The sequence below is a fragment of the Danio rerio genome, chromosome 17 (assembly GCF_049306965.1).
Source record: "Danio rerio strain Tuebingen ecotype United States chromosome 17, GRCz12tu, whole genome shotgun sequence".
NCBI classification, from domain to species: Eukaryota; Metazoa; Chordata; class Actinopteri; order Cypriniformes; family Danionidae; genus Danio; species Danio rerio.
The window spans coordinates 41,775,843-41,794,672 of record NC_133192.1 but is presented as its reverse complement, the minus strand read 5'-3'; the positions used below and the strand labels follow the sequence as shown (position 1 = coordinate 41,794,672).

General features: G+C 36.6%; 3 protein-coding genes, 2 long non-coding RNA genes and 2 other non-coding genes across 10 annotated transcripts in view; 3 read left to right on the top strand and 4 right to left on the bottom strand.

Annotated features, from left to right (window-relative positions):
• The window catches only part of ubr1 (ubiquitin protein ligase E3 component n-recognin 1), a 79,672-nt gene extending 77,840 nt beyond the window's left edge, over positions 1 to 1,832 (bottom strand). For both annotated transcript variants that reach the window (XM_021467517.3, XM_073927873.1), the window contains exon 1: positions 1,764 to 1,832. In XM_021467517.3, coding sequence (XP_021323192.1) covers positions 1,764 to 1,799 — 36 coding nt within the window. In that variant the 5' untranslated portion in view covers positions 1,800 to 1,832. The remainder of the gene's footprint in view (positions 1 to 1,763) is intronic.
• A 421-nt stretch (positions 1,833 to 2,253) lies between these two features.
• LOC141378461 (uncharacterized) lies at positions 2,254 to 4,821 on the top strand. The gene is made up of 2 exons (XR_012393108.1): positions 2,254 to 2,498; positions 3,366 to 4,821. It is a non-coding gene; the product is annotated as an uncharacterized lncRNA (long non-coding RNA).
• Positions 4,822 to 5,382: 561 nt separating this feature from the next.
• On the top strand, positions 5,383 to 7,249 carry LOC137487221 (serine/threonine-protein kinase pim-3). Its single transcript, XM_073927897.1, has 6 exons — positions 5,383 to 5,449; positions 5,963 to 6,048; positions 6,121 to 6,493; positions 6,618 to 6,797; positions 6,870 to 6,965; positions 7,063 to 7,249. The coding sequence occupies exons 1-5, from the start codon at positions 5,383 to 5,385 to the stop codon at positions 6,959 to 6,961; spliced, it is 798 nt and encodes a 265-aa protein (XP_073783998.1). The 3' UTR covers positions 6,962 to 6,965; positions 7,063 to 7,249.
• Positions 6,308 to 6,405, bottom strand: mir2185-3 (microRNA mir-2185-3). Its single transcript, NR_048926.1, has one exon. It is a non-coding gene; the product is annotated as a microRNA mir-2185-3 (primary transcript).
• An 820-nt stretch (positions 7,250 to 8,069) lies between the features above and the next one.
• LOC141378464 (uncharacterized) lies at positions 8,070 to 11,626 on the bottom strand. Its single transcript, XR_012393111.1, has 4 exons — positions 11,510 to 11,626; positions 11,291 to 11,395; positions 8,475 to 8,738; positions 8,070 to 8,345 (listed from the first exon to the last, which is right to left on the bottom strand). It is a non-coding gene; the product is annotated as an uncharacterized lncRNA (long non-coding RNA).
• Positions 11,627 to 12,068: 442 nt separating this feature from the next.
• On the top strand, positions 12,069 to 18,580 carry pimr62 (Pim proto-oncogene, serine/threonine kinase, related 62). Of its 3 annotated transcripts, none has more exons than XM_073927882.1 (8): positions 12,069 to 12,361; positions 12,610 to 12,858; positions 12,976 to 13,058; positions 13,172 to 13,222; positions 13,295 to 13,667; positions 13,792 to 13,971; positions 15,777 to 15,864; positions 17,856 to 18,580. In XM_073927882.1, the coding sequence occupies exons 1-7, from the start codon at positions 12,346 to 12,348 to the stop codon at positions 15,857 to 15,859; spliced, it is 1,035 nt and encodes a 344-aa protein (XP_073783983.1). In that variant the 5' UTR covers positions 12,069 to 12,345; the 3' UTR covers positions 15,860 to 15,864; positions 17,856 to 18,580. The 3 variants fall into 3 exon arrangements, with proteins under 3 accessions (XP_073783983.1, XP_073783981.1, XP_073783982.1); XM_073927880.1 differs by lacking the exons at positions 15,777 to 15,864; positions 17,856 to 18,580 and adding exons at positions 14,044 to 14,139; positions 14,237 to 14,423; XM_073927881.1 differs by lacking the exon at positions 17,856 to 18,580 and having other exon boundaries at positions 15,777 to 17,618.
• On the bottom strand, positions 13,482 to 13,579 carry mir2185-2 (microRNA mir-2185-2). Its single transcript, NR_048925.1, has one exon. It is a non-coding gene; the product is annotated as a microRNA mir-2185-2 (primary transcript).
• Positions 18,581 to 18,830: the final 250 nt, after the last annotated feature.

Genomic DNA, 18,830 nt, shown 5'->3' with positions numbered 1-18,830 from the left:
TGCACCCTGACCTGACGCGGGGACCAGATCTCTGCACTATTGCTTTAATTTCTCAATTTTCATAACTGCATTGCATTTTCATATGGTAAAATATCAAAATTTATGTTCTGAAAGTAGTAGGAATGACGGGAGTGTTAGTAATTAATAACAGAAAGAACTTTCACTTTTGAGTGAACTTCTGTCACGTGTTATTTTAGTATGATAAAATAAACAAAAATAGTAATGCAGAAAAGTATTTTTCGCTCTGCCAAGCCTTCTCTGTTGCTGTATAGAGAAGCAGCCTGCTCAGTCTCCTTACCCCGGCCCCACCCCGCCCACCGACTCCTGAACGTCTCACTCACTCACTCACTCACTCACTCACTCACGCGGGCATGCAGTGCGGTCTCATGAGGAAACGCAGCTTTTTGATATAATGTTTTTCTTGTTCCCAAATACAAATAATTTATCAAGTATTGTTTGAAATAAGTATTCGTAAAAACACGCTATTCCTGCTTTTCCGAATACCGTATTCCGGTTCGGCTCCACCCATAATATATATATAAATTTTTTTTTTTTTTTTTTTTTTTTTGCATCGCACCCTCCTGCGATGTGACTATCGCGGATGCGCACATCGCGATTTCGATGCTGAAACGATATATCGTGCAGCCCTACTATGAATACTTATGCACATGATTTTTCACGTTTTTCATTTTTAACACATTTTCAACAATTTCAAAATATCTGTTTTCTCATTGTCATTGTGGGGTATTGTGTGTAGAAGTTTGAGAAATTAAATGAATTTAATCTATTTTGGAATAAAACTGTAACATAAAAAATGTGGAAAAAGTGAAGCGCTATGAATACTTTCCGGATGCACTGTATTTGGTAAACTTTCTCCTAAATAACCTAATTTCAGAAAAGTATTCTTTTAAAATTTTAAAAAGGGAAATCATATTAGCAGCCAACAACAATGTACACCATTGACCACACAGTGAACTGAATAGTGCTAAATAATGTTTTTAACTCAGACCGATTATTTAACAGTAGCACGGTAAACATTATTTAGGGACCGTGTCACTATTATAAATGAACCAAAGTGTGCATGTAAAGCAACTTTACCTGAAAATCCAGTCCAGGGCAGTAAAGGACATTCCAAGCACATTTTAAAAATATTTTTGTTTATATATCAGCTTTAAATAATGAAAGCCCTTTTCAAACAGCTTTCTCTAAACATGGTTGTTTATAAAGGTTTTCAGTGTAGGTATAAGATTTCAACAACCAAGCACCTATTGAAGCACACTATATTAATCTTAAAAATGTTATTGCTCAACTTAATGCACATGAAAATGAAAATGAAAGGTGGTTGTTATGCAAATTACAATTTTAAACAATTGTCTACTTACATACAAGCTCAACTCAAACATCAACTCCAAATTCAATACACAATACTGCTTGTTTTATCAGCAGTAGCTGCCAGAAGAGTCAACATAAAGTAACAACAGCTCATGTAAAACAAGAAAAACACACAATAAAACGTTAATAACTGCCATAAACACTACCATAATGCGCGTTAAATCTTCTCGTGTTTACATCAACAACCATCATGTCAACAAAATCTACAACCTGACCAATATGTTCAGCATTAAACCGTAAATAACGCAGGATCTGCAGGTCTACCGAGCATTTTCAGCACATATATTTTCCTGCTGGATTCATACTCTTCTGCAAAACCCCTGACAAGTGATTGCATTTGTGTCAGAAGTGAGTAAAATCCACATATTTACCGTGCTCAACTGTGCAGCGCTCAGCGACTCCGCCATGATCCAAATGCCGTAAAGCGTCACCACAGCAACAGCAGCAGCACGGATTTGCAACAGTTTAAAAGTCTCACTGCAACATTGAATCATTGAACAGACACAGTATTATTATACGTAGACATAAATACGGAAGTGTAATGGAAATAGTTGTAAATAATATATTTAATCGAAAGTAATCGTATAATTATAGCAAAGTAATTCGCTATTCAGAGAATGAAGTAAAAGTATATATGGAAAATAATTCCAAAATCGAATATGATCAAAGTCCATTTAAAGTTTAGTTCATCCATATTTCACAGCATCCTAAGTAATAATAAAATAATGTTATTAATATTGATTTTGTGCTCCGCAAGAAACATCACGAGCAGATGGAGCAAACGTTGGTCTTCTTTAATTTTGTAGAAGGCCAATTTCACACTTCCGCATTCGTTACTTCCGGTTTTGACCGCCCCTGGGTAAACTTATTTCCGGTAAAAACAATGGCAGCGCAGTCGAGGAGCAAGGCGTTCTGCTGTGTACCAAAGTGCAGCATTTCAAAGCAAAAGCAACCATACATGAGTTTTCATGAGTTTCCCACTAACGATATGCAAAGACAAAAGTGGGTGCATGCAATTCGACGAGACGAAGGGCCGAAGTTTGATATTAGAAGGGCAAATACGTTAGTCTGCAGTCAACACTTCACTGCTTCTGACTTCATCCAGGGTAGTTGTCGTTTAAAACCTGGAGTTATTCCAAGTCGCTTTCAGTGGAACAATTTTCATGTACAGCCACAAAAGCAGTCTGCTTTTGAGAGGTCAAGTGCTCGTCTAGGAGTAGATGTGCGTGCCCCGAAAACTGTGAATCTGCAGAGTAACGACTCAGAAGTTATCGTCAAGGACCATGACTACGCTGCATACCCCCCTCCTGGAAATTATTTGTATTAAAGTGTAACTTAAAAGCAAAATTATACACACTAGGGCTGCATGATTATCTCGATTAGGGTTAAAGTCAATTCATAAAGTACCTAAAATGTCATTTCTGTCCTCATGTAATGATGTAATCACAGCCGCGAGGTCACACGTGAGCTGTCGCACTGTTTGTTTACATCAGAAAAAGACGCGTTTGTGTGCAGTGAACAGAACCTGTAAATTCAGTGAATAACAGGCAATAGTTTTAAAATAATGCTCAGTTTGTTGCACAAGGCGACAACTTTGCTCCATAATCAGGATATGATTTGCATGTATGTTTTGTTTCTCACAGTCGAGGCAAATTACATGGTTTAACAGTGCCATAAAGATAAATTAAATTCATTAACCCTATAATTCATCAACTATACAGTTCTTAACTATAAATCAGCACTGATTTGATTTCAGCGTAATGAATGCGCAGTTTTAGAGCTGCTTTATAAATGTATTAAGGTGTTTGCAACTCTAAATTCACCATTTATTTTTGTAAAGGTTCTTTGGAAAAAAAACATTGTATAAAGTGCTACAAAATTAAAAGTAACTTGTAGTTTAATGTTTTTACTTAGATTTTTTAATTCTTATCATTGATATTATTATTAAACCTTTGTAATTTGTAATTTTGTAGGTGCTTTGGATGAAGCCTTGGAATACATAGCAGAGCTGGAGGCTAGGCTAAATACAATTTCACTGGAGACACCAACTGTGTTCAGTAGGTTTTGTGTCTGATCACACAATTCGCTACTACACCAGGTTTCCCTCACAGGAAGTATTCCAGGTTTTCTGGGAGTCTGTTTGTCCATCTGCCACAAACCTTATGTACTGGACAAAAGCACAAAGAATGGGTCGGGAAGCTTCCCCTACACCAAGTCCTGCACGCAAAATTCAGCTCATAGATGAACTGTTCATGTACTGCTGCCGCGTAGCTGCTGGCCTTAGGGAGAGAGTAATTGCTGACATCTTTGGTGTAAGCATGGCCACAGTAAGCAGGACAGTCATCACCTGGGCAAATTATCTTTATTTTGTTTTAGGCTCTGTTCCCATTTGGATGTCAAGGGAACAAATAAGCTCTTCCATGCCTGAGAAGTATAGTTCATTCAGTCCAAATGTCAGAGTAATCCTGGACTGTACAGACATTTTCTGTGAGAGTCCCACATCTCTGACACTCCACTCAGAGATATTCTCTAAAAACAAGAGCACAACAACATTTAAAGGACTCTTGGGAGTGGCTCCATGTGGTGCAGTAACATCATCTCTCGTCTGTACACTGGCTCAATCTCTGACAAAGAGATTACAAGGAGGTCTGGCATCTTGAGTCTACTTGAACCTGGAGATGAGGTGATGGCTGACAAAGGCTTTACAATTGGGGACATGATCACCAATGTTGGTGCTACACTAATAATTCCACCGTTCAAGCGTGACCGGCAGTTCAGCAAGACAGACTGTCAAAAAACACAAACCATTGCACGGCTCAGAATTCTGGTGGAAAGAGTAATACGACGAGTTAAAGAAAACCACATCTTCGATTCTGCTGTACCACTAAGCTTGTCAGGAACAATTGACCAGATCTGGCATAACTGCTGCTTCATGGTAAATTACCAGGAACCAATGTTTTTGGAGCATTAAATGAGCCACATTTCTGCATCTTCTGTGGCCTTTACCTTGAAGCCAGATTGTCTGGCTAGCCAGTTAATTTTCAGTTTAGTTTCAGTTTAACTATTCTGAAATGTGTAAAATAGTAGAAATCAAACCCATCGGAGTAATCCATATACAAAGAACGGAAACCATGACAACCACATAAAATTAACTCAGTGTTTGTTTAGATACATTTGAAGGATTCTGTGCTGATTTGTTACATTGTTCTGTTTGTTATTATTAAAATAGTTACAAGTTAATGTAATTTTATGATTTCCTCTTAACTTTTACAAAAAATATTACAATGTATTTCCCCCTCTGTGCTCAGAGGCAGATTTGTTACTTTTATCAAGCAAAAATGAGCAGTATCCTGAAAATAACAAGGACAGTTTGAATAAACATTTTTTTTAAATAATTGCTATTGGTCAAAATAAACATATCATACAGTTGTTCTGTTGTCCAGTTGTTATTTGACACATTTTATTGTTAGTTTCAGATATAATACAGAATTGTAAACCTGAACTGATACAACATGAAATTTTTACAATTATAATAGTAGTTTAAAAATAGACAAAGTTGTAAAACAATATAAAATTAATTACTATACATGTATACATACCGTGGTAGCAATTTTAAAGGGTTAGCTCACAAGTGCAAGTATCAAGGTGAGTAATTAAAATTATAAATTTTGTGTGAATTAACCCTTTACTACAGCAATGCTTAAACCATAGATAGATACTTGTCCATATATACATAATAGTAATACATGTCCAACTTCTCCTTCATTGATGTTATAAAGACATCATCTCGCCAAATCCTCTGGATGGTTATGTCTGACTGTGTGTCAGTCACAAAGTCACACCACTGCAGACCAGTTACGGCAAGCTGGCCTTGAACCTGCCAATAGTATTTGTGTGTTTTTTTGAGTTTGGCTTGGCCCTTTTGCATTTTAATAAATGAAGCCTGGCCTATACTTTCAGCAGATGTAGCTTTTACTTCCACTAGACCAAATGGGAAGGTTTCAGATGGATCATATACTCTCCCATCTGGACTGGCACCTAGATGTGGTGCATCTGGGTGAACAACAAAGCCACAAGGTAAAACCGTAACCCTCTTTGTTTCAGAATATTGTTTCAAAATTTCTGGTTCAAGTTCAAGTCCACGTTTCATAGCACTTGTCTGCTTTGTGCCTTTTAGTATACGTGCTGCTAATGACTGGCTAGCAGATTCACCAACCACATAGCAGACTTCTCTAAACCTGCTTGCGGTGACTCTTGGTTGACGCGCATGTGCCCAGGCAGCACAATTTGACTGTAGTCGAGTATTGTGCTCAATCTGACCGGATAAGATGTGTGACACTTGTATTGACTGCAAATGAAAAGATTGGTGGTGACTGGGAACAAAATTTAGGTTTGTACTAAACTGACTGCCACACACTGGCAGGTTGGGGAAATCAACTGTAGGTTGATCAGCAGCTGTGAGAGGATAGTGAAACGAAAGAGGACTGCCCCGGGGTAATGGACCAAACTGGGAGCTGACCAACTCCGTTTCTGACATGCCAACTCCATTTCTGACATGTGTGAGGATCAGGCAGGTGTGATTTATTATGCTTTATCTGTCTACAGGTCGCCATCAAGTATGTGTCTAAAGAGCGGACACAGAGGAGACTGAGAGTTGTGAGTTCAGTGTGAACCTGTTGTTGTGTTTGATGTTTCATTGGGTTCTGAATCCAATCGTTTGTCCTGCAGGAAGGTCAGGGTCGGCTGCCGCTGGAGGTGGCACTGATGACCCGCGTCAATTCAGCTCCTGCCTGCCCCAACGTCCTGCAGCTGCTTGACTGGTTTGACCGTCCCAGACGCTACATCCTGATCCTGGAGCGTCCGGATCCCTGCCAAGACCTCCAGAGCTTCTGTGAGGAGAACGGCTGTCTGGATGAGCGTCTGGCCAAGAAAGTGCTGGTGCAGCTGATCGCGGCTCTGAAACACTGCGAGAGCCGCGGAGTCCTGCACCGGGACGTCAAGCCAGAGAACCTGCTGATCTCCACAGAGTCCCAGGACATCAAGCTGCTGGACTTCGGCTGTGGAGATCTGCTCAAGCGCTCGGCCTACAAATACTTCGCAGGTGGGTTTGTGTTGCAGAAGGAAACACTCTGTGGATGTTTGTGAGCTTTTGATGATCCACCAAAGGGAATTTGTGTGTGCTGGAGTGTTTTGAACGGGTGTTTGTGTCTCCTTGTGTCTCTCAGGAACTATTCAATACGCTCCACCTGAGTGGTTCTGCAGACAGCGCTACCATGCGGGTCCAGCTACGGTGTGGTCAGTAGGAGTGACCCTCTTCAACATCCTGTGCAACCGTTTCCCCTTCGGAGGTGCACTGAGGGTCACGTCCAGAAGCAAACTGACCTTCCCCATAACTCTGTCAACAGGTAAGAGACTCACTGAGAGATCAGCAGAAGTGTGTTGCTCTGTGTTTCTGAACACGGTGTTGTGTGTATCAGAGTGCCGTCAGCTGATTGGCTGGTGTCTCAGTCCAGCGGCGGCTGATCGGCCCAGTTTGGACGATATTGAGCGCCATCCCTGGTTACAGTGAACAGGTGGCCAGTGACTTGACACTTATCTGAGTGACGCACTCATGGCTTTGATTGTGTTGTTAGGGTCAGTCTGGATTAATGATCTTAATGATTTGTGTAGGGTGAGCAGGAGTCACACAGGAAGTGCAGAGAACTGCTTCCTGATCACCTGCAGAATGAGGAGTGGGCATAAACTAATGGCCGACTCACCCAGGGCCGGGGCCCCTTTACCTGCACTAAGCCACGGCTTTAGATGACTTTAATGTTAAAAGGGATTTTAATAATAAATGTATTATTTAGACAAATAATCCAGGTGTAGTGTCTTCCTAGAGTGACTGGAGAGAGCTCAAATAAAGGGAGAGTTCACACAGAAATCCAGATTTACTCACTGTTTACTCAAGCTCAAGCGGTTTCAAATCTTTAAGAGTTTCTTGTTTTCTGTTTTGCACAAAATAAAATGTTTTGAAGAAGCTGAAAACCTGTAACCGTTGACTTTCATAGTAGCAAAAACAAACAAGTCAATGGGTACAGCTTTTCAGCTTTCTTCAAAATATCTTCTTTTGTATTGAACAGAATAAAGAAACTCAAACAGGTTTGGAGCAAGTGAAAGGGAGTTAATGATACAGAATTGTTATTTTGGGGTGAACTATCCATTTAAGTCCTCTTAATGGAGGTTTTCATAATGGTTTTAAAATGAAGATTGCAGCTCTACTGACTGAGGCTAAAGGTGTGATGAAATATTGTTTAGGTTGTTATTCCATTAAATGATCTTATAGATCTATAATATATAAGTTTTGGTGGAGTTGTTGTGGTAATTTGCCCACAGTAGCAGTAAAACCTCTGAAATGGTGTACACATCTGATGATCTAAGACCTAGTTTTTTGTTTTTTTAATATTAGGAATGTTCAGAGCTCTGTTAGATGTACATTTGCATTCTACATTTCTGTTGTTGTAGCAGGGAGATGTTTGTTTTGTGGCATGAAAAGAGTTTAAGAACTTCAGTTTTAGCTGGGAGTACTACTGCATATGCACTCATGTGATTGGCTTAAATTATATTAAACTGAGAGACCCAGAAACAACACTGAGTCCTTTCTGAGACTGCAAGTCAAATATTTGGAAAAAACATTTAACCTTTCTTAAATGTATTTACATTTTTAATCATTAAAAACTTACAATATTAGAATCAATGAAAATAGGATGCAGATGCCAGAACATTGTCATTAACACTCTTTTGAATCATATTTCTACTAAAGAACAATGACTTTAGTTTACTCTACTTTACATTCTGCTGGTTCTGACATTAGAATAAATACTGAAGTCTGAACTCTGAGCTCTTTTATTCCTCTGCCTTTGTTGCTGTGTGGAAGGCATGTCTAATGAAGCATAACACACTTCATCACCAGCCTGAAACAGAATATATTTCATTAAAATAATAAACAAATAAATATATTATATTATATTGATGTAATTTGTGTTGCTGCTAAACTATTGCGAATGATATATATTAAAATTATTCTCAAAATGTGCTCATACCTCAACATGTCTGTTCTCAGCCCCAGAACCTACAGAAACTTAACAAAAGATAAGAATAATTTACATTTTATAATTTGAGATATCCATTTTTTACGAATAGCTGATGACCTGTAGTTTTCTTCTGACAGAGGCAGTAGACGCAGATGGAGAAGAGGAGAACACACACCGAACACACACTGAACAGCAGATTCCAGCAGAAAACACACTCTGATGCAGGTGATGTGGAGGTGCTGTTAAACCGTTCAGCACAAGGAGACTCTTGCTCTAAAATGAACAACAGGCCATTATTAAAGTGAATATATATTTAGTTATTATATTCATTTTATTTTATCTTTACTGATTACACACAATAATGAAAAATATGAGTTTAACACTGATGAATTTGCTAAAAGTGGTTGGAAAATCAGAAGTTAAAGATTCTAATATTAAATACACTATAAATCATCGTTTTACAAAATATAATGAATTTGCTGTTAATTTAATTTAAAGTATTATTAGAAACTAAGATACACTTTAAAAACTAATTATAAACACTTATTTTACTAATATACTTTATTAAATATACAATTTTTCTGTATTTGAAGTTGGACTATGGCTGCAGGATTGTGTTGCTTAATTATTTGCAGGACTTTGCATTAATTATCGATAAAATTCATTCAAATAATATTAAAATAATAAAACTTTAGGTAAACATGTAAACTTATCATTAAAGCACAGCTATATTATGAAGAGATAAACTATAATTGACACTAATATTAGCTGTAATCCATAATCATCAAAATGAACTGAAATAAACACTTGAAATAAATTATTCTGAGTGTAATGAATGATTAAATAATTCCCCAGCACGGTTTAATTGAGAAAATATCTTTTGCAACACATTTTTAAACATAATATGTTAAATAAATAATCTCTAATAACTCATGACACAATATATTAATAGTTATTTTACAAGACACTAGTATTCAGCTTAAAGTGCAGTTTAAAGGCTCACTGGGTTAATTAGGTTAACTAAAGTTAGTTTAATTTAGGCAAATCATAGGACAACAGTGCTTGGTTCTGTAGCCAAAAAAAAAAAAAAAAAAAAATCTTACAGGGCTAATAATAATGTGCTTAATTTTTTGTTTGTTTTTATCAAAAACTGTTTTCACTTCAGCCAAACTGAAAAATAAACTTCACTGATCTGATAAGATCTCTTAGATCATTGTCACAAAGCACAGATTTTCCATTAGGCTTTCTTTAGTCTTGTGTATTGATTAATGTGCGCGAGGGCAACTATTGGTTTAATGAGGGAGTTTTCTGAGAGATGAAGAGCTGTAAAGTGAGTGTTCAATTACAAAAAGAAATGATTATACAAACTCAGTGTTTCCTTTTATTAACATTAACAAAACCGTATTACTTTAAAAGAAATATAATTATCAAAGCATGTCTTAGAGCGAATAAGCCCAACAGGTTTTTTATGTAATCGCCTTTTATCTTAATTTATATATAAAATAAATGTTTAATTAGTAATCACTACTGATGGGTTAGATTTTCAATATTCAATATTGTTCAGTAATTATTCAGCAGTAATTAAACATCTCTGTAGCATTTCCTCCTGCAGATGTGGTTCAGTCAGTTCAGCACTGCAGGGAGCTGTCCATTGTGCTGAATTTACTCCACACTAAACTCTCTTCACACATTAAATTCATTATAAGTGTCTGATCAGTGAACAGGATACTGTCATTTCTCAACAACTAAAGAAGGTCTAATGTAGAAATTAAAAGATAATAGGAAATACAAACAGATGGATTTGCTTTATGAAAGGAAATTTTGTTGAATGATTATTACAATTTGGTTTAAATGTTGAATGTTGCACTCGTATATGTTGCATTGCTCTGCTCTTCTTTAAATAAATCAAACCTCAGTTGTGTGCTGTTTACACTGTCTCTGATTCATGGTACGTATTTTAATAAATCAGACTTTTGCATCTTCAGTTTCTCATCAATTCCAAGTCATGAAAATAATAAAAGCAACATTTACAGCTGCAGCGTGCACTAAATATTTTCTTACTTTTCTTATTTCTGTTTTTGTCTAACCACAGTTTATCTCATGCATTGATGTGTGTATTGAGCATGCAAGATCACCAGCTTGACCACAAACAGTTTTAGGACATTCAGTCTGTTGCATGCCTGAATAAAAACACTTGTGGTTTGTGTTCTCGCCTAGCTTTTCACAGCAACTGCAACATCACTGCACCAGGAGCGTCAGTAAAGACCAAGAAGAAGAAGAAGAAACACAGCACTGAGCCTGAAAGCTGATGTACTGAAGGCTGCAAGCAGAATCATTTATGACCCAGAGATAATTTAATATAAAAAATGTATATCAATATAAGAAATGAACCATATTATTAATCATATTATTCATTTCATAAAGAGTTTTTAACTACATTGAAAAAATAGAAACCTGTTTACCTTTAATATGTTTACTTTAATTAACTTTGATATATTTTTACTACTTTAAACTGGTGTATAAAATCAGGCCGCTTCAATGCACACTTTGCACCCTTAACAGAAGTTCAGAAGCTCAAATCACATCAAATCATCAAACGTAATGACAAACGAGAGATGTTTTTCTGAATAAAATACAATCTTTTTTTTTTGTTTTAATATAAATGAACAAGGCTAGATAGGTTAGGAAAAATCTAGCAAACGTACAAGCTAATTGTCATTACAGACCTTGTGATAGTAATTTAGCTTATTGAAAGCTGTATATTAGTAATGAAAACAGCTATCTAGATTCATACAAACAGAAATAATGTATTTATAAACTTGCACCTTTCTGCTGTGGACGCCATCTTGTGGTCAGACGCGGGAACTCATTCGGCAGGTGAACTTTTGTGCTTTCTAGCCGTTGAGTGAACACAAAGTCCCTTAAAAAGCCTTCACATACATCCAAAAAAACGAAAACATTAATAAAACTTAATAATATTAAATCTGAAAACAAGAGCAAATGAAAAGTACATAAATATGACTGAACCATGTAAGTTAGCCTACCAGATGATGATACAAACGGCCATGTGATCTGAAATCGTGCGTAGACCATAGACTGTAAAATATAGGCATAGACATAGAAATGGTGAACGATTTAATTTACTTTCTATTATTTACAATAATAAACTTTTTTTTTTAACTTATATTCCTAATATCTACGTGAGCAGTTAGCACTGTACGTGTAATTAACCAGCATGCACTTACATTGCTTGGGCCACTAATAGAAAATATATGAGTTAATTTTATTATTTTAATTTAATTAATTCCTAAATAGCTGTACATTTTACAAAGTCAAACCTTGTCAAACCAATCTTGCTCATTTAGCATTATTATTACAGTTTCGTGAATTATAAATTAATTGATTTAAACTTCATTATTATTATTATTATTATTATAATAACTATGTTATTTATTATTATTAATTATTTATTATTTATATGTTGAGATGAGATGAATCGTTTACTCATGTGATTCAGATTGGCGATTCAAATTGTGGTTGCTATAGCAACGCGTGTTATGATTTGACTCCATATATAAACACCGAGACTCGCCGCTATCTGTTGATTGAGGAGAGGCGAATTTCTGAGGCATTTGCTGAGGATTACTGTGCTGATACTGCGATTCTTCAAGGAGACCAGAGAATTTCTGACAGAAGACTTTTATTTTACAAGGAGATCGACGCTCAGAGCTGAAATTATTCCTTTTCACACGTTTTGTTGCTCTTTTGTTGTGTTTATTTTGATTTTGATCTTGTTTTTATCGTTTTTATTGACATTTTTATTGATATTTGATCTTTGTTCTTGTTTTCAGGTTTGCTGGAGTTTGGAGGAGTTTGTCAGATGGGTGAAAACCGCAGTGAGTGTTTTAGTTTTTATTTGTTTATGATCAATCATGATATGATGTTGTGTAATATTTGGGGAAATGTGATGTAAATAAACTGGTACAAATGAACCCATTTCAACACAACTGTTCCCCGATATAAGTGATCAGATGTCTTTTATTCTCTGTAGATGCAGCTACTAAAGTTAATTGTTGATTAATTCTTATAATCTTATAATAAACGTGATATGTTGTTGTTGTTGTTGTTGTTGTCGTTGTCTCAGGCCGCTCCAGATCCAGGAGTTCTGCTTTCATCCAGGCAGCTGTTCAGGACGTCAGGACACATGATGGTGATGGTGAAACCCAGACCGTGAGCCAAGAGCTTGATGGACCTCTGCCTTCCCTGTTGGCCAAATCTGTGTCCACAGATCAGGGTAACAGGAAGAGGAAGCGGCAGAGCGGCAGCCAGCAAACACCAGAAGATGAACGTCCGTCCACCTCATCTAGAAGAGCTCTCAAACGCTCTCGCAGAGGTCAGAATGGCTTATTGAAGAAGTGATGATGATGTTTCAGTAATGCTCTTTTGCAGTTTTCTCTACTGCTGCATGTTTTCTTTGAACACACATTTCTACTGCTCCTCTGTGTTGCAGACGCGTATGCAAAGGGCCCACTGCTGGGAGACGGTGGATTTGGCTCTGTGTTCGCTGGGATGCGCAGGTCCGATGGACTGCCAGTAAGTCGTTTTCTCCGCTCTTCATTCAAACAGCCTTTAGAAATCCTGATCTCAGTAAATGTGATGTGTGAGGATCAGGCAGGTGTGATTTATTATGCTTTATCTGTCTACAGGTCGCCATCAAGTATGTGTCTAAAGAGCGGACACAGAGGAGACTGAGAGTTGTGAGTTCAGTGTGAACCTGTTGTTGTGTTTGATGTTTCATTGGGTTCTGAATCCAATCGTTTGTCCTGCAGGAAGGTCAGGGTCGGCTGCCGCTGGAGGTGGCACTGATGACCCGCGTCAATTCAGCTCCTGCCTGCCCCAACGTCCTGCAGCTGCTTGACTGGTTTGACCGTCCCAGACGCTACATCCTGATCCTGGAGCGTCCGGATCCCTGCCAAGACCTCCAGAGCTTCTGTGAGGAGAACGGCTGTCTGGATGAGCGTCTGGCCAAGAAAGTGCTGGTGCAGCTGATCGCGGCTCTGAAACACTGCGAGAGCCGCGGAGTCCTGCACCGGGACGTCAAGCCAGAGAACCTGCTGATCTCCACAGAGTCCCAGGACATCAAGCTGCTGGACTTCGGCTGTGGAGATCTGCTCAAGCGCTCGGCCTACAAATACTTCGCAGGTGGGTTTGTGTTGCAGAAGGAAACACTCTGTGGATGTTTGTGAGCTTTTGATGATCCACCAAAGGGAATTTGTGTGTGCTGGAGTGTTTTGAACGGGTGTTTGTGTCTCCTTGTGTCTCTCAGGAACTATTCAATACGCTCCACCTGAGTGGTTCTGCAGACAGCGCTACCATGCGGGTCCAGCTACGGTGTGGTCAGTAGGAGTGACCCTCTTCAACATCCTGTGCAACCGTTTCCCCTTCGGAGGTGCACTGAGGGTCACGTCCAGAAGCAAACTGACCTTCCCCATAACTCTGTCAACAGGTAAGAGACTCACTGAGAGATCAGCAGAAGTGTGTTGCTCTGTGTTTCTGAACACGGTGTTGTGTGTATCAGAGTGCCGTCAGCTGATTGGCTGGTGTCTCAGTCCAGCGGCGGCTGATCGGCCCAGTTTGGACGATATTGAGCGCCATCCCTGGTTACAGTGAACAGGTGGCCAGTGACTTGACACTTATCTGAGTGACGCACTCATGGCTTTGATTGTGTTGTTAGGGTCAGTCTGGATTAATGATCTTAATGATTTGTGTAGGGTGAGCAGGAGTCACACAGGAAGTGCAGAGAACTGCTTCCTGATCACCTGCAGAATGAGGAGTGGGCATAAACTAATGGCCGACTCACCCAGGGCCGGGGCCCCTTTACCTGCACTAAGCCACGGCTTTAGATGACTTTAATGTTAAAAGGGATTTTAATAATAAATGTATTATTTAGACAAATAATCCAGGTGTAGTGTCTTCCTAGAGTGACTGGAGAGAGCTCAAATAAAGGGAGAGTTCACACAGAAATCCAGATTTACTCACTGTTTACTCAAGCTCAAGCGGTTTCAAATCTTTAAGAGTTTCTTGTTTTCTGTTTTGCACAAAATAAAATGTTTTGAAGAAGCTGAAAACCTGTAACCGTTGACTTTCATAGTAGCAAAAACAAACAAGTCAATGGGTACAGCTTTTCAGCTTTCTTCAAAATATCTTCTTTTGTATTGAACAGAATAAAGAAACTCAAACAGGTTTGGAGCAAGTGAAAGGGAGTTAATGATACAGAATTGTTATTTTGGGGTGAACTATCCATTTAAGTCCTCTTAATGGAGGTTTTCATAATGGTTTTAAAATGAAGATTGCAGCTCTACTGACTGAGGCTAAAGGTGTGATGAAATATTGTTTAGGTTGTTATTCCATTAAATGATCTTATAGATCTATAATATATAAGTTTTGGTGGAGTTGTTGTGGTAATTTGCCCACAGTAGCAGTAAAACCTCTGAAATGGTGTACACATCTGATGATCTAAGACCTAGTTTTTTGTTTTTTTAATATTAGGAATGTTCAGAGCTCTGTTAGATGTACATTTGCATTCTACATTTCTGTTGTTGTAGCAGGGAGATGTTTGTTTTGTGGCATGAAAAGAGTTTAAGAACTTCAGTTTTAGCTGGGAGTACTACTGCATATGCACTCATGTGATTGGCTTAAATTATATTAAACTGAGAGACCCAGAAACAACACTGAGTCCTTTCTGAGACTGCAAGTCAAATATTTGGAAAAAACATTTAACCTTTCTTAAATGTATTTACATTTTTAATCATTAAAAACTTACAATATTAGAATCAATGAAAATAGGATGCAGATGCCAGAACATTGTCATTAACACTCTTTTGAATCATATTTCTACTAAAGAACAATGACTTTAGTTTACTCTACTTTACATTCTGCTGGTTCTGACATTAGAATAAATACTGAAGTCTGAACTCTGAGCTCTTTTATTCCTCTGCCTTTGTTGCTGTGTGGAAGGCATGTCTAATGAAGCATAACACACTTCATCACCAGCCTGAAACAGAATATATTTCATTAAAATAATAAACAAATAAATATATTATATTATATTGATGTAATTTGTGTTGCTGCTAAACTATTGCGAATGATATATATTAAAATTATTCTCAAAATGTGCTCATACCTCAACATGTCTGTTCTCAGCCCCAGAACCTACAGAAACTTAACAAAAGATAAGAATAATTTACATTTTATAATTTGAGATATCCATTTTTTACGAATAGCTGATGACCTGTAGTTTTCTTCTGACAGAGGCAGTAGACGCAGATGGAGAAGAGGAGAACACACACCGAACACACACTGAACAGCAGATTCCAGCAGAAAACACACTCTGATGCAGGTGATGTGGAGGTGCTGTTAAACCGTTCAGCACAAGGAGACTCTTGCTCTAAAATGAACAACAGGCCATTATTAAAGTGAATATATATTTAGTTATTATATTCATTTTATTTTATCTTTACTGATTACACACAATAATGAAAAATATGAGTTTAACACTGATGAATTTGCTAAAAGTGGTTGGAAAATCAGAAGTTAAAGATTCTAATATTAAATACACTATAAATCATCGTTTTACAAAATATAATGAATTTGCTGTTAATTTAATTTAAAGTATTATTAGAAACTAAGATACACTTTAAAAACTAATTATAAACACTTATTTTACTAATATACTTTATTAAATATACAATTTTTCTGTATTTGAAGTTGGACTATGGCTGCAGGATTGTGTTGCTTAATTATTTGCAGGACTTTGCATTAATTATCGATAAAATTCATTCAAATAATATTAAAATAATAAAAGTTTAGGTAAACATGTAAACTTATCATTAAAGCACAGCTATATTATGAAGAGATAAACTATAATTGACACTAATATTAGCTGTAATCCATAATCATCAAAATGAACTGAAATAAACACTTGAAATAAATTATTCTGAGTGTAATGAATGATTAAATAATTCCCCAGCACGGTTTAATTGAGAAAATATCTTTTGCAACACATTTTTAAACATAATATGTTAAATAAATAATCTCTAATAACTCATGACACAATATTTTAATAGTTATTTTACAAGACACTAGTATTCAGCTTAAAGTGCAGTTTAAAGGCTCACTGGGTTAATTAGGTTAACTAAAGTTAGTTTAATTTAGGCAAATCATAGGACAACAGTGCTTGGTTCTGTAGCCAAAAAAAAAAAAAAAAAAAATCTTACAGGGCTAATAATAATGTGCTTATTTTTTTGTTTGTTTTTATCAAAAACTGTTTTCACTTCAGCCAAACTGAAAAATAAACTTCACTGATCTGATAAGATCTCTTAGATCATTGTCACAAAGCACAGATTTTCCATTAGGCTTTCTTTAGTCTTGTGTATTGATTAATGTGCGCGAGGGCAACTATTGGTTTAATGAGGGAGTTTTCTGAGAGATGAAGAGCTGTAAAGTGAGTGTTCAATTACAAAAAGAAATGATTATACAAACTCAGTGTTTCCTTTTATTAACATTAACAAAACCGTATTACTTTAAAAGAAATATAATTATCAAAGCATGTCTTAGAGCGAATAAGCCCAACAGGTTTTTTATGTAATCGCCTTTTATCTTAATTTATATATAAAATAAATGTTTAATTAGTAATCACTACTGATGGGTTAGATTTTCAATATTCAATATTGTTCAGTAATTATTCAGCAGTAATTAAACATCTCTGTAGCATTTCCTCCTGCAGATGTGGTTCAGTCAGTTCAGCACTGCAGGGAGCTGTCCATTGTGCTGAATTTACTCCACACTAAACTCTCTTCACACATTAAATTCATTATAAGTGTCTGATCAGTGAACAGGATACTGTCATTTCTCAACAACTAAAGAAGGTCTAATGTAGAAATTAAAAGATAATAGGAAATACAAACAGATGGATTTGCTTTATGAAAGGAAATTTTGTTGAATGATTATTACAATTTGGTTTAAATGTTGAATGTTGCACTCGTATATGTTGCATTGCTCTGCTCTTCTTTAAATAAATCAAACCTCAGTTGTGTGCTGTTTACACTGTCTCTGATTCATGGTACGTATTTTAATAAATCAGACTTTTGCATCTTCAGTTTCTCATCAATTCCAAGTCATGAAAATAATAAAAGCAACATTTACAGCTGCAGCGTGCACTAAATATTTTCTTACTTTTCTTATTTCTGTTTTTGTCTAACCACAGTTTATCTCATGCATTGATGTGTGTATTGAGCATGCAAGATCACCAGCTTGACCACAAACAGTTTTAGGACATTCAGTCTGTTGCATGCCTGAATAAAAACACTTGTGGTTTGTGTTCTCGCCTAGCTTTTCACAGCAACTGCAACATCACTGCACCAGGAGCGTCAGTAAAGACCAAGAAGAAGAAGAAGAAACACAGCACTGAGCCTGAAAGCTGATGTACTGAAGGCTGCAAGCAGAATCATTTATGACCCAGAGATAATTTAATATAAAAAATGTATATCAATATAAGAAATGAACCATATTATTAATCATATTATTCATTTCATAAAGAGTTTTTAACTACATTCAAAAAATAGAAACCTGTTTACCTTTAATATGTTTACTTTAATTAACTTTGATATATTTTTACTACTGTAAACTGGTGTATAAAATCAGGCCGCTTCAATGCACACTTTGCACCCTTAACAGAAGTTCAGAAGCTCAAATCACATCAAATCATCAAACGTAATGACAAACGAGAGATGTTTTTCTGAATAAAATACAATCTTTTTTTTGTTTTAATATAAATGAACAAGGCTAGATAGGTTAGGAAAATTCTAGCAAACGTACAAGCTAATTGTCATTACAGACCTTGTGATAGTAATTTAGCTTATTGAAAGCTGTATATTAGTAATGAAAACAGCTATCTAGATTCATACAAACAGAAATAATGTATTTATAAACTTGCACCTTTCTGCTGTGGACGCCATCTTGTGGTCAGACGCGGGAACTCATTCGGCAGGTGAACTTTTGTGCTTTCTAGCCGTTGAGTGAACACAAAGTCCCTTAAAAAGCCTTCACATACATCCAAAAAAACGAAAACATTAATAAAACTTAATAATATTAAATCTGAAAACAAGAGCAAATGAAAAGTACATAAATATGACTGAACCATGTAGCCTACCAGATGATGATACAAACGGCCATGTGATCTGAAATCGTGCGTAGACCATAGACTGTAAAATATAGGCATAGACATAGAAATGGTGAACGATTTAATTTACTTTCTATTATTTACAATAATAAACTTTTTTTTTTTTACTTATATTCCTAATATCT

What these genes read in the sequence shown, in the direction of transcription:
- LOC137487221 (XM_073927897.1), top strand. Translation starts at nt 5,383, where the DNA reads ATGGGAAGGTTTCAGATGGATCATATACTCTCCCATCTGGACTGGCAC. An exon ending in CACAGAGGAGACTGAGAGTT is followed by an intron (nt 6,049 to 6,120) that starts GTGAGTTCAGTG and finishes TTTGTCCTGCAG; the next exon opens with GAAGGTCAGGGTCGGCTGCC. An exon ending in CCCCATAACTCTGTCAACAG is followed by an intron (nt 6,798 to 6,869) that starts GTAAGAGACTCA and finishes TGTGTGTATCAG; the next exon opens with AGTGCCGTCAGCTGATTGGC.
- pimr62 (XM_073927880.1), top strand. An exon ending in GCAGGTCCGATGGACTGCCA is followed by an intron (nt 13,059 to 13,171) that starts GTAAGTCGTTTT and finishes ATCTGTCTACAG; the next exon opens with GTCGCCATCAAGTATGTGTC. An exon ending in CACAGAGGAGACTGAGAGTT is followed by an intron (nt 13,223 to 13,294) that starts GTGAGTTCAGTG and finishes TTTGTCCTGCAG; the next exon opens with GAAGGTCAGGGTCGGCTGCC.